General features: G+C 40.8%; 1 protein-coding gene across 5 annotated transcripts; it reads left to right on the top strand.

Moving 5' to 3' along the window:
- The first annotated feature begins 3,207 nt into the window (after positions 1-3,207).
- Positions 3,208-11,766, top strand: sh2d5 (SH2 domain containing 5). Of its 5 annotated transcripts, none has more exons than XM_021308205.2 (10): positions 3,208-3,343; positions 3,809-3,894; positions 3,977-4,057; positions 4,129-4,203; positions 4,420-4,566; positions 7,193-7,393; positions 7,634-7,817; positions 8,054-8,159; positions 8,256-8,415; positions 10,861-11,766. In XM_021308205.2, the coding sequence occupies exons 2-10, from the start codon at positions 3,844-3,846 to the stop codon at positions 11,050-11,052; spliced, it is 1,197 nt and encodes a 398-aa protein (XP_021163880.2). In that variant the 5' UTR covers positions 3,208-3,343; positions 3,809-3,843; the 3' UTR covers positions 11,053-11,766. The 5 variants fall into 5 exon arrangements, with proteins under 5 accessions (XP_021163880.2, XP_021163879.2, XP_036008062.1 ...); XM_021308204.2 differs by having other exon boundaries at positions 3,213-3,343; positions 3,814-3,894; XM_036152169.1 differs by having other exon boundaries at positions 3,217-3,392.
- The last annotated feature ends 1,085 nt before the right edge of the window (positions 11,767-12,851 follow it).

The raw sequence follows: 12,851 nt of genomic DNA, 5'->3' as shown, positions 1-12,851 counted from the left end.
GAAACTTTCACATTTGGATTAAGGATACTTGGGTCTCTACTTATTGGTTTTTGTGGATTTTTTAAGTATCGGCAAATACAGCGGATGTCGGAGCCATTAGGCCTTGACAAGTCTGCCGGCTGCATGACGCGCTCACTATGCCTGTGAACGGACAAACCTGGAAGGTGAATGGAGCAGAGCCAAAAAGCTGGCTGTGCTGGAACGCAGACTGGCTTTGGTGGTTGAACTCAAGGGGAGATTGATTGATTGATTGATTGATTGATTGATTGATAAAAGGTCCCGGAGTCGGGAGGAAGACTGGAGAGGCACAGAATCTGAGTTACTTGAGGTCCAAAGTGAAGTTTCCACAGGAAGTGATCACTGGGGAGCGATGTTTTCTGCTGGTGTTGATTAGATGTGTTTTATTAAGTCCAAAGTCAGACATTCTGAGAAAAGGGGATTTTTCAAGAGGAAAACCCTTGAAAGCCACTGTGGAGGAAACCCGGGTCTCTTCAGCAGCACATCAGTGCCACAGGTGGATCGCTTACATGTCGCTGCACTGATGCAATAATTCACACAAAAAGGTCCCATGACCAAATACTGTGAATAATTACAGTGCAGCGCAGAGACACTTTTTAACTACGCCAACATGTCTCTGTAATGTTTTTTTCTTTACTCTAATGTAATATTCCAACTTTCTAATAAAATGAATTTGTATGTATTATGTGATGATCTACGTAACGAGCCTCCCTTTTTGAACTGAATTATGAAAATGTTACTTTTTGCTGGATCCCTCATGGCCTCAGATAATGGACTTGTGTCTGAACTTGTCCTGTTAGATCTCAGTGCTGCGTTTGATACCATCACAGCATTCACTTAGAAAATCTTGAACATGCAGTAGGAATCTAGCGAACAGCATTATGTTGGTTTAAATCTTACTTGTCCAACAGATTCCAGTGTTTTTCATGTAAATGATAAATCTTCACACCCTGGGGTTACTTGTGAAGTACCACAGGGCTGAGTGCTTGGGCCAGTTGTCTTTATTATTCATGTGCTTCCAATACCATTGGACACATTCTCTATTGTTACGCTGATGATACTCAGCCGTATTTATCTATAAATCCTGATCAATCCAAATAGTTACATAGACCACAGGCATGTCTTGAAGACATAAGGACCTGAATGAGTTTACATGTTGAGCTTTTAAATTCAGGCAAGACAGAAGTTGTCGTCTTTGGGCCAGGGCCTTTGGAAAAGAAACTGCTGGGTCAATCACTTACCGTAATTTAGGTTGCATTATATTGGTCTCCGTTAATACAGTAAAGAACATTGGTGTTATTTTTGAACAGCATAGCTGATTAAAAATAGATCCCATATTAAACAAGTTCCTATAGGATTTCCTTCCTCTCTGGAATATTGCCAGAATTAGAAACATTCTGTTCAGGAGTGATGCTGAAAAACAAGTCCATGCATGTGTTACTTAAAGGCTGGACTGTTGTGATTCTTTACTAACAAGAAGTCCACAGGATGCTTGAAAGCCTTCAGCTGAGCTACACTGTTGTTGTTCCTGAAGAAAATTAAAAACAGAAATAAAATAGTTCTCGTATTTTAGCCTCCCTTCATTGTCTCCCTGGTAAATCCAGAATAGAACTTACCCAAGGTCTTTGTGTCCACACCGAGCTATTTTCTGGTTCTGCTGGAGGTTTTTTCCTGGTAAAGGGGAGTTTTCCTTTCCACTGTCGCGACATGCATACACAGCATGAGGGATTGCTGCACAGTCAATGACGCAATGCAAGTGACGGTCCACTGCCACAACATGCTCATCCAGGAGGAGTGAGTCGGTGACTTGATGCAATGCCCTGGGTTTTCTTTGACAGAAAACTTTTTTAAACCAATTTGAATAATAAACTGAACCTGTCTTTGTTATTTGATCACTAGTACCAAATGGATGGTGGCGGTTTTACACCAAACTTAGCAAGGGGGCCAGGGTTTTTTCATGGTGGCACAGAACTGAAGATTTGAAAAAAAAAAAAAAAAAAAAAAAAAAAAGGTAATTTTTCATTGTTTAATATATTAAGTGAGCCCAGTTGTGGCTCTGGAACTGCAGGTTGAAGACCCATTATCCTATCTCAATACGGCTGGAGCTAAACGTGAAACAGCTTACTTTTTTATTTATTGTTAGAAGTATAACTGCAAAGGTAAAAAAAAAAAAATCAATTCGTCCAAGTGACCAATCAGTTATGATACCTTTATCAGTAGATTTTATTGTAAGAAATTTATTTAAAAGCATGCCTTTAGCTCAGGGGCCATAACAGACCAGTTCTACATGGGCACTGGCCCCGGTTGGCCCCTGTCTAGAACCGCCCCTGCAAATATGAACATAAATAGTACCATCTAATGTAGAACAGATTACTGGATCAATGTGTGCTTCTGTGATTTTTTGTCACTCTTGTTGTGTCTCTGCTTTGTCTTCTGTAACCCCAGTCGGTCGAGGCAGATGACCGTTCAAACTGAGCCCGGTTCTGCCGGACGTTTTCCTTCCCGTTAATGGGGAGTTTTTCTTCCCACTGTCGCTTCATGCTTGCTCAGTATGAGGGATTGCAGCAAAGCCATGTACAATGCAGATGACTCTCCCTGTGGCTCTACGGTTCCCCAGGAGTGAATGCTGCTTGTCGGGACTTGGATGCAATCAACTGGTTTCCTTATATAGGACATTTTTGACCAATCTGTATAATCTGACCCAATCTGTATAATATGATTGAACTTGATTTTGTAAAGTGCCTTGAGATGACATGTTTCATGATTTGGCGCTATATAAATAAAATTGAGTTTCTTCCATGATGTGCTTTGACAGCAGATTTGTTGTGAATTGGCGCTATATAAATAAACTCAATTGAACTGAAGATGGATGCCACAAATTATTACCCTAATCTGGACTCAGGGGGGGGGCGCTAACACTTGGGGGCGCTACTGATTCTTAGAAATTAGGCCTACATTAACGATAAAATTAAGGGATCATGTTATGACATGCTCATTTGAGGCATTTAATAGTTTCTATGTCTCTTTTGTTTTTTTTTTAACTCTTAATCATTTTGGCGAAACACACTGAAAACACGGGCCAACAGAGCACGGCTCTGCTTGTATATTTCCACTGAAGCTTCCGAGTTTGTTGTGTTGAGCAATAAGGAGGAATGTGTGTGGCGCTGGGAAGGAATGTCTGGGAAGAAACAGCTGGGGGGGGGGTTGACTCAAAGCGTCGTCTTCCGCCGTTTCCCCCCCAAAGAGAGAAGAGGTGTTTATATCCACCTCCCTCCGCGGAGCCCCGCCTCGGACTCACTGCACACCTGAGCCGCCGCAGCAGCAGGTAAAGGTGAAACGGACCTCGGCGTGTTTGCTCCGCTGTCACCGACAAGGTGCGCAGAGGACGGGGGTTGAAGGAGGTAGAGGCGCCGAGTCGGAGCCGTGAGTTTCTGTGATTTAAAAAAAAAAATAAAATAAAAATCTTTTGTTGTTGTTGGTTTTGCGACCTTCGAGCTGAGTTTCAAGTCGGGACGGATGTGAGCGGAAACTACTCAAAAAGCTTCGTTTACTTTACGCATGGTTGTATTTTTTTCCTTGCTTGTTTTTTCACGCCTCATTTTAAGGCGGATTTGTTAAGTGACCAATAAATAAAAATAATCTGTAGTGATTTAAAAAAAAATGTGTTGGCCGCAGGGTGAGCGCAATCTTTCTTCTCGGATGTCTAAAGGGGAGAAACAAAGTTTAATCTGCTAAATTTAAGAAGTTGTTTCCTTTTTGTTTTTCATTTTCTATGTCTATTTTTTTTTAGGCGAGGTTTCGGCCGTGCTGGATAAGACGGGCAGCATGGGAGAGGCACCGGTGAGGGAAGACGGCACCGTGACACGATCAGCAGAGGTAGGAACGCTCCCGCGTCACGCAGAGGTTTTACGCGCAACTGCAGGGTTTCTCCTAAACTTGTGTCTTCTCTGGGGGAAAGTATGTCGGGTCGTTTCTCGTGGATGACTGCTGTCTGGACGATCAGATAACGCAGCTGCACACACAGCTGAAGCACTTAAAGGTGAGTCCTTGGCTGAGATTTGAGCCACAGCGGTGAAAGGATCTCTGACGCAGAGCTTGTTGTTAATCCAGGCATGCCAGAGAAGCAGGCCGGTGACCCTGAAGTTCTCCCTCAAAGGGGTGAAAATGTATGACGAGGATGAAGTGGTAAGTTCTTTTGTTAATTAAAAACAAACAAAACTATCCAGAACAACAACTTGCTCTAACCTGTTTCAGTCACAGCAGATTTTTTTTAAATGGCTATATTTGCTTAGTTTTATTGCAGGGCTACAGCATTTGAATTCAACCCGCCTTGTTTTGAATGTGATTTCTAGCCATTTAGTCTTTATGTTTCTGTTTGTCTGATCTCCTTCTGTTCCAAAGACCCTCCTCATGGCTCATGCTTTGCGAAGAGTCTCCCTGTCCACCGCCCGGCCAGTGGACGCCCAGTTTGCCTTCGTCTCCCATAACCCGGGCGGCACCGATGCCCAGCTTTACTGTCATGTTTTTAAAGCAAGACATGCCCGAGCGGTAAGGAATCTTTTCAGTCACTGTAATTTAAAAAAAAAAAAAACAACCATGGGGATACTTAAAACGTTTTCTGTGTCCTCTCTTACTGAGAAACTGTACCTTGGGGAACTTTTGTTACAGACATTTACCACATTCAAAGCCCATTTTCTACAACCCCATATAAAGTATATACCTTTTTAAACTGTTTTACTACAAACACTTTTTAGCAACCTAAATAGCAAACCTGCAGTAGATAATTGACTGGCAACATGGGAGTCTCTCAGGATTGAATATTGAAGGAATTTCCACCAAAGGCTGCAAGGAATGACTTCTGGCTAACTGGCATCACTTTGTGTTAAACACATTTCCATAGAAGTGGAAAGAGATGTATGACTAACTTGAGATGGAGCATGCAGACTGTTGGTAGCAGAACCTGCCAGTTTGCCTCTGATAATGTTCTCCTGCATAGAGAAAGACTATGCATGTAACATATGCTACCCTAAAGACGACACCTTTTAGGCCCACAGTTGTTTGAGCAGACAAATGCACAAGTTAAAACAACGCATCAACACACAGCAGTAGCAGCTAGCGCTCCGGAGAAGACCGATGTTAATAGCTGGCTGCTTTCTTCTTAACTTAATTCATCTTGCTACGATGTGGTCTTAATATTGTTGGCTCACATCGCTTGAGGAATTGGCGCCCTGCTTGCTGGGAGAAGATGCTGCAGCCACGCTGCGCCTGCGGTGATGTGATGCTGGTCACATTAATGTGGGTGAGGTCGTCATAGCCGGGTAACGTTAAATGTTTGGATGCAACAAAAATCCAGCAACGGAGGACATGGTAGCAATGTCGAATGTGCTGCTCAGTCTGGTTTTTATTTATTTATTTTTTTTACAAACTTTGTTTATTTGGTTTTTTAACAGGAATTGCATAGCCATACATTTGCAATGTGATACATATAAAACAAACCATACAATTCCCTTAAGTCATAAGAACAAAACAAAAAGCACAACAAAACAACCTCCAATCACTCCCAGGCCATAAGAAAAAGTCATAAAAAGAAAAGGAAACGCCCACAAAAAAGAAAAATTTTTTCGAAATAGTACAGTACAGTTTGTACCCAGGAAAGTAAATATGGAACCATAAGAAAAGTAAAATCCACAATAAAAAATAAAAAGTAAAAAAGACAGGATGAGCAGACAAATACATACACGAAGGACTAGACTGGGACAGAGTGCCTGACCAACCAATCGCAGTAATGGCTGCCAGATTTCTGCAAATTTGTCAGAGGAACCCCGTAGTGACATCCTAATTTTTTCAAGCTTAAGAAAATAAACCATATCCCTCAACCAATGTATGAAAGAAGGAGGTTGTGGCGATTTCCATTTAAGAAGAATTATCCTCCTTGCAATAATGGTCATAAAGGACAAAGAACTTTCTTGGGAAGAGGACAAAGAAGATGGCCCCGAAAACACCCCAAACAAAGCACTCTGGGGGTTCGGATCAATTTTTCTGCCGACCACCTCTGATATAACAACAAATATCTCAGTCCAAAAACTCTTCAGCTGGGGGCACAACCAAAACATGTGTATAAGGTTCGCAGGGGACTGTTGGCACCTAATACAAACTGGGGAAACCGTGTTATAAAATTTAGACAGACGAGCCCTGGTATAGTAAACGCGGTGCACAAGCTTGCATTGAATAAGACAGTGCCTAGCACATATAGAAGACTTATGTACCCGTATTAAGATACGTGACAGTCTAGTTTTTACTGGACTGCAATACTGGGTATCGCTAAAAGTTTGCGTAAAGCCATAAAACCTCCAAAACCATGTCTGTATGCATGTAAGTGTGAACCTGCAGAAATCTAAATCCTATACAATTCCACTCAACCCTCTTTACTAATGCGTATGTTTGCTATTATTTTGTATTCTATTAAAAGACTGGTTTATACATAAATGATTCATTTATGGGTAATCTTCTCTTTCACAAGTGTGTGTGTGTGTGTGTGTGTGTGTGTGTGTGTTTGTATACAAATTGGTTGGTCTAATAAGAATCCTGTGTTGCATCTGTTTTAGGCATCAAAACACAAAATTAAGTTTCTTGAATTATTAATTCAGCAGTATTTATTAATTTAACCTTCAAGGCAAAATCATCTTAATTAATTTTTAATACCACAAAAAAACTCTAAATATACAATCCAACAAACTCCCAGAAGACTGCAAACATTTAAATTAATTTGTTTAGAGTTGCCTTTGACCCTTGTTGTTAAACTATTTTAATGAATAATCATTTTAATCTGCAGTCCAACTTTTCTTCACATTTCGTTATCATGCCACTGCTGTTTACTTTGCGTGTTTTCTTTATGTTTTCATCACTTAAAGTACTTTGAATCGTCTTGTCGCTGAAATGTGCTCTACAATTAGACTTGTCTTGCCTTGCCTTTTACTTTCTCTGCCCCCCCCCCCCCACCCTGCTGGTTAATTCCAGAAGTTGAGAAATCCCTGGTTTGTTGAAATCAATTTAGGTGCTACGGGGCAGGAGAGCTGAGGAGAAAGCTGACAAATGAGACGAGTCATGTCTAAAGTATGCCGTCCAGGTAACAGCAGAGCTCGCCTGTTTAGATCCGTCTCTGCCTTCTCCACAGGCCCAGTTCCTGAACTTGCTGCTCTGCCGATGTTTCCAATTGTCTTATCTGGAGAAGCATCCAGAAGAGGCACAAGAACTTTGCGCTGGGCCGCTGCCCCGGCGTAACCCCTCGCTGCTCCACCACGGCTTCCCTCTCAGCGTCAGTGCCCTGGTGTCCTTTCGAAGAGCCCCCTTTAGAGGACTGCTGTTGAGCGCCAAGGTTTGGAACCTCGCCTCTCCATCCTTCTCTTTCTCTACTAAACATTTATTTAAACTCTGAAATGATAACACAAATAATCTACACAAGACTTGACTTGACATTACACATCATTATTTAAAATGTTATTTATTTTGAATTGAATAAAGCTTAATTATTATTTTTATTTTTTTTTAGGTTTCTGAAATCTTAACCCCGTGCAGTAATATAACACTTTATGTATATATGTATATATTTTTTCAGAAATCTAAGCAGTCCTCCACTGAGCTTCCTGATAGCCCGGATGAAGTTTTTCCCTCCTCCTTACCCTCTCTGATGCGCAGGAAAGTCATCCGCACCAAGGGACTTCGCTCTGGTGCTTACCGCTCCTTCACTTTCACGCCACGCAAACAGCGCAGCGTTCAGGAGCAGCTGAGCGTGTCACAAGGTGGGCCAAGAGTTCACAGAGCGCTGTCCCGAGTCAAAGAAATGATGAGGTAAAGCAAACCTCTCTGTGTCAGGTGCAGGGCTCTCACTCACTGTCGCGGTGCGTTTGTGGAGGATGACGTCTCACGGGGGGGGGTTAAGCGCTCGGTCACAGATTGTCACTGTTTGTTTGTTTGCCTCGCACCGGTAAGGCTGTCCACACGGAGTTACGCGTTTTTCTTCTTCTATCTGACGCAGAAAAGGGTCGAGACGAAGTGCCAGCGAGGCGATCCCGGGCTCCGAGCTTAGCTGAAACGGAGGAAGCTTTGGCTGAAGCTGTGTGGTGTTGGGCTGGTCTCGCAACGTAAGCGTACCAAAGTTCTTAAAGCTTCTTGGCTTCCCAGGTTTCTTAATGTTGTTAATGCATCCATTTTTTTTCTTCCTTTTTCTGGGCTTGCAGGGAGACCTGCTACTCCCTCCTTGCAGATGATATCCTGGGATCATACCTTCTGTGCCCACATCCCAAAAAACCTAAATGTGGCTCTCTTATCATTCGCCTCCCCTCTGGCCTGGTCACCCACCTTATAGAAAACACTCGTAAAGGGAAATTCATGTTGGAGGTAATCGTCATATAACGCATAGTTGTTAGACTTGTTTATCACTGAACTGTAAAATTAAAAACCTACACAATCATGCGCTGCTGAATAATATGGATAAGCTGGCACAACGACCAGTTACCTGATGGATACAGTGCCGTGAAAAAGTATGCTACCCCTTATAGATTTCTGCTTTTCAATCACGGGTGTGAAGGGCCTCCTTTTTAGATTTAAAGAGACGGCACCAAACCGAGTTGTTCACAGACACACCCCAGAACAGAGGTAAAAGGATGGGGGTGAATTAACAGGGAAATCAGACCAAAGCGTTGCAGTTCCACCCGCTATAGACTAGAACCCAATGATTTAAATTTCAAAAGGAAGAACTGAAAGGCATGATATGGCCCCTTTAAGGCAAAAGGCTATCCAAACCCACCTGGCTGAATGTGGGGAAACATGCCTCCCCTCCTAACATGAGAACTGGTTTTGCCACTTTTTGCAGAAACTATCGAGGGTTTGGTCGACAGGTCTTTTTACATCTCTCTGCTACAAAACCTTCATTTATTCATTTATTTTTTTCTAATTTCTTAAGCCGTTCACCTGGAGAACAGTGGATTGCAACAGTGAGGTTGTTTACAAGAGTGGATGGAGCAGAATTTACTTCTTGAGGAAACTCAGTTCCTTCGGTATTTAAAGTGCCGTAAAAAGCTGAGCCAGCTCATGAAGAAGGGTGATTCTGTTCTGGGAACTTCTCTGGACCCTATAGAGATGATTTTGTAATAAACGATGGTTTATAATGTGAAGAAGACAAACATGTCGGAGCATCTTCTTTTTTTTTTTTTTTCCGCTCTCTCTGAGAACGCAGTTGAACAACAGTCAGAGGCTTCTTCTGATCCGCTGAACATGGACCGCTGCAGTAGTTACTATCCGCCCGCGTCTAGAATGATTCTTTGGAGAAATATTTACTAAAACCATTTCATTTGGTTTGGGATTAAATAAGTATTTTTGAACTGCATTTAATTCAGAGGTGGACTGGCTGGTGTGCTTTGGATCAACCCACGTGTGCTTGACGTTAACGTCACAAACCGATGGCGGGACATTGTCCCCCAGGATTTTGCTGTAGAGGGCAGAATTCATGGTTTCCATCAATTATTGCCAAGTCATCATGCTCTTAAAACAACAAAGAAGCCCCAAACCATCACACTACCACCCCCGTGTTTGACTGTCAGTGTGAATTTTCATTGTTGGAACGTTGGGTCTGCATGTGGTTGTTTCGGCACAATCTCCACAGGGCGCTGGAACAAGATTTTTGAATCTGTCAAAATGATCCATATCAACATCTTGATTCAGTTCTTTTAACGTTAGCAGTAGATTTACTGACCCAGGTTTAGGAGAATTTCGCCTTCCGCATAGTTGATCACACATGACTTTGTAATAATTTAAGGTACAGAAGAGTCTGTGGTTGATCAATCAATTAATCACTGCATGGTTCCCCAGTCATGCTAACACAAGACCACCACAGACCATGACCCATCCCCCACTGTGCTTGAAAGTTGATGTTGAAATGTTTGTGTTGATCTGCTGTCTGGTTTTACCCAACCGAGATGCAGTACATTATTCCCCAAATGTTTTTGTTTAAAATTTCCAGAAGCCTTAGCTTGTTTGCTGCATTTGGGCCTATATATTTTTTTTAATATTAATTTATAAAACACCATGTGTAGTTGTCCATCTGAGGGTTGAAGTTGTATTTTGCCGGGTAAATTGCAATGTCTGCATTAACAAACAACACCGGCGCTATATAAATACAGAACAATTGGAAAAAAAATCGTATAGTGGACATTTATTACTGTATGCGCTTAAAAATATTTATTTGCCCTTAGAAATTTTACACAGAACATTCAACTTGCAGATTGCTGTACTGTGAAATCACTGTGAAATCACTGCTGCACTTTATCCTGGAACTATCCTGCAAACCTACTTTATTATCCTGCAAAGTTACGTTTATTTATCCTGCAAAGTTACGTTTATTTATCCTGCAAAGTTACTTTATTATCCTGCAAAGTTACTTTATTATCCTGCAAAGTTACTTTATTCTGAAATCCACTGCAATTCACTGAAATTCTCAAGCTGTTTGCAAACGAAATTTCGTTCTGTACCGCACTCTGTGCATACAAAATTACAATAAAGTTTGTCTAAGTCTAAGATATAAACATAACTGTATGATTTTTATCTAAAGTTAATTTTTAGAGACTGTGCTCCATGCAATCTCAGCTGGCAAATTTATTTTGTTTTCACTTTAGTATTCAAGCAAAGTTGAATCTTGGCTCCTTGTTGACATTGTTGCAGGTTTTTGGTCCTTGGTCCTATTTTGTTGTAAAAAACTTGCAACAGTTTTTAAAATAAATATTGAAAGAGTGTCTAATCTTACTGCTAACTTTAATTGTGATTTTTGCTTTTTTTTTTTTGTCGCAGAAATGCAAGACAGAATTCAGTTCCATCGCTGACCTCATTGAATACTACTCGGTGACCCCGGGCGAGCTGCCTTGTCAACTGAGCTGCGCTCGGGTCAATCACTGTTATGAGTGGGAGGAAAACGCCAGCGCACTAAAGGCTGCAAAGCAATACAAAAGCCCAACCAAAGCAAGAGGTGAAAGTACCCACTAAAGGGAATGGAGCCTGAGCGAAGTGAGCCGCCAGACTCAGAGGATGCAAAACAAGAGACACTCTTCTATTTTTATTTTTATTTTTTTTGCACATTTCTTTTAGCATTTAAACCACATGGTATACTGGGGACCTTTCACTCACTGGAAAACACCGTGCACCTTTTTATCCATGTTGGCACCTGTACGTGCTCCTGTATGCACCGGATTCCATCAGGGTACTTATTTTTCAAAGATGTCATATTGAGTTGCAGCTTTTATGTAAAGTAAATTTTAAAAGTGTTTTTACATGCCTGTAAGGCATCTGTATTTTAGATGTTTTTTTTTTTTTTAATCTGTAAGACTTTAAAGTGTGGACTTTATGGCCGGGTCTTAACCTTTTTCTTGGATTGTATTCCCCCCTCGATCTTCTAAAGATGTTACCTCAGTAAATAAGCATGTTTTACTCTGATCGTTTCTGTTTTGTCTACACATTACTCTGTTTAAGAGACTGTATGTAGCGCTGCACCTTATTTTCACTGCGTTTGATGTTGTGTGCAGTTGTAGCGTCACAAAGTTCAGAACAAACCCAAGTTTTTCAGCAGAAGATTGTTTACGGGGATGGGAGATTTCCGATTCGTCGTTTCTGATGAGTCGTTTCCATCACCAGTCTTCATAAAGTTTTTATGCACATTTTGCAATAAATCGTGGACTCTTTCCAGTCCTCGTCCCACTAAAATGTGTGCACTATCATTTACAGTTCCACTTTTAGCTTTTAAGCATGCAATTTAGGTGCAATATTTTAAATAATGTTGAATGAAATGTTTATCCTACTTTTTTTATTTTTATTTTTTTTTTTTTTACATGCTTGACAAACATTACGGTTACATTTACAGCAGGAATGTAAAATATAACGCCCTTCCAGTGTAATGGATATTAATAATTATCAATTAAGTGAGCACACCACTCATGAAAACAAATGATACATTGTTTGTCTTTAAGTTATTTATTCAAAGGCATGAGCATTTGAATGTCTCTGTCCCTCAACGCAGTCAGGAAACAGAGCAACGTGAAAAAGAACACACTAAACTTTTATACATTCTGGGTTTACAAAGAAAGTGGGAGTTATCGTCAGAGGAGTGCAGCCACTGGTACGATCCAGTTCCTATCTAACTCAACTCCTCTCTGTGTCCTTGGATGTGGAAACACAATAGTAAATCTGTGAGCATGAGAGTTTCTTTCACACGGGAAAGTTATGCAGGTGCACCCAGGGAAGATATGATCAGAGTTACACCAATAAAATTTTCCACAACAATCCTTTCTTCTGATTCTGAAATCATCACATAAAGAAAATTTTCAAACTCTGTGAGCCTGTAATAGTGAAAAAATAGGAAATTGTGTATGAAGTACATAAGCAAAGCGAAAGCTAAAATAGAAAATAAAAATAAAAAATAATTAGAAAAAATGTTAAAGGATACATCTTACTGAATTTAAAATACTAGAATGGTGAACATCAGTAACAACTCCCCACCGCAACATGGTGGTATCAATTATTTTCAATTTCAGTTTCTTAACGATTGGAATAATACAGCATGAAAGAAAGATCAAAATCAAAAACAAAATAGAATTCCTCCAATCTTTATTAACCAGGAGGTCCAACCACCACAAATGAACTAAGACACAGGATCCCAGGATGAAGACACCAGTCTTTTAGAAATTATTGTACACTGCTCAAAAATGTAATAAAAACGAAGGAACATTTATCCTGAACCGACCTGTTCAGGATAAACACCCTGACTGCATTAGGAAAAATAAAGATCCCTT

This window comes from Fundulus heteroclitus, chromosome 20, assembly GCF_011125445.2.
Source record: "Fundulus heteroclitus isolate FHET01 chromosome 20, MU-UCD_Fhet_4.1, whole genome shotgun sequence".
NCBI lineage: Eukaryota > Metazoa > Chordata > Actinopteri > Cyprinodontiformes > Fundulidae > Fundulus > Fundulus heteroclitus.
This window is presented reverse-complemented; position numbering and strand designations above follow the sequence as displayed.

Bases quoted from the DNA above. Each gene is read 5' to 3' on its own strand.
- sh2d5 (XM_021308205.2), top strand. From the start codon at position 3,844: ATGGGAGAGGCACCGGTGAGGGAAGACGGCACCGTGACACGATCAGCA. The intron at 4,567-7,192 runs GTAAGGAATCTT...CCTTCTCCACAG, and splicing joins AAGCAAGACATGCCCGAGCG to GCCCAGTTCCTGAACTTGCT. The intron at 7,818-8,053 runs GTGGGCCAAGAG...TATCTGACGCAG, and splicing joins GCAGCTGAGCGTGTCACAAG to AAAAGGGTCGAGACGAAGTG.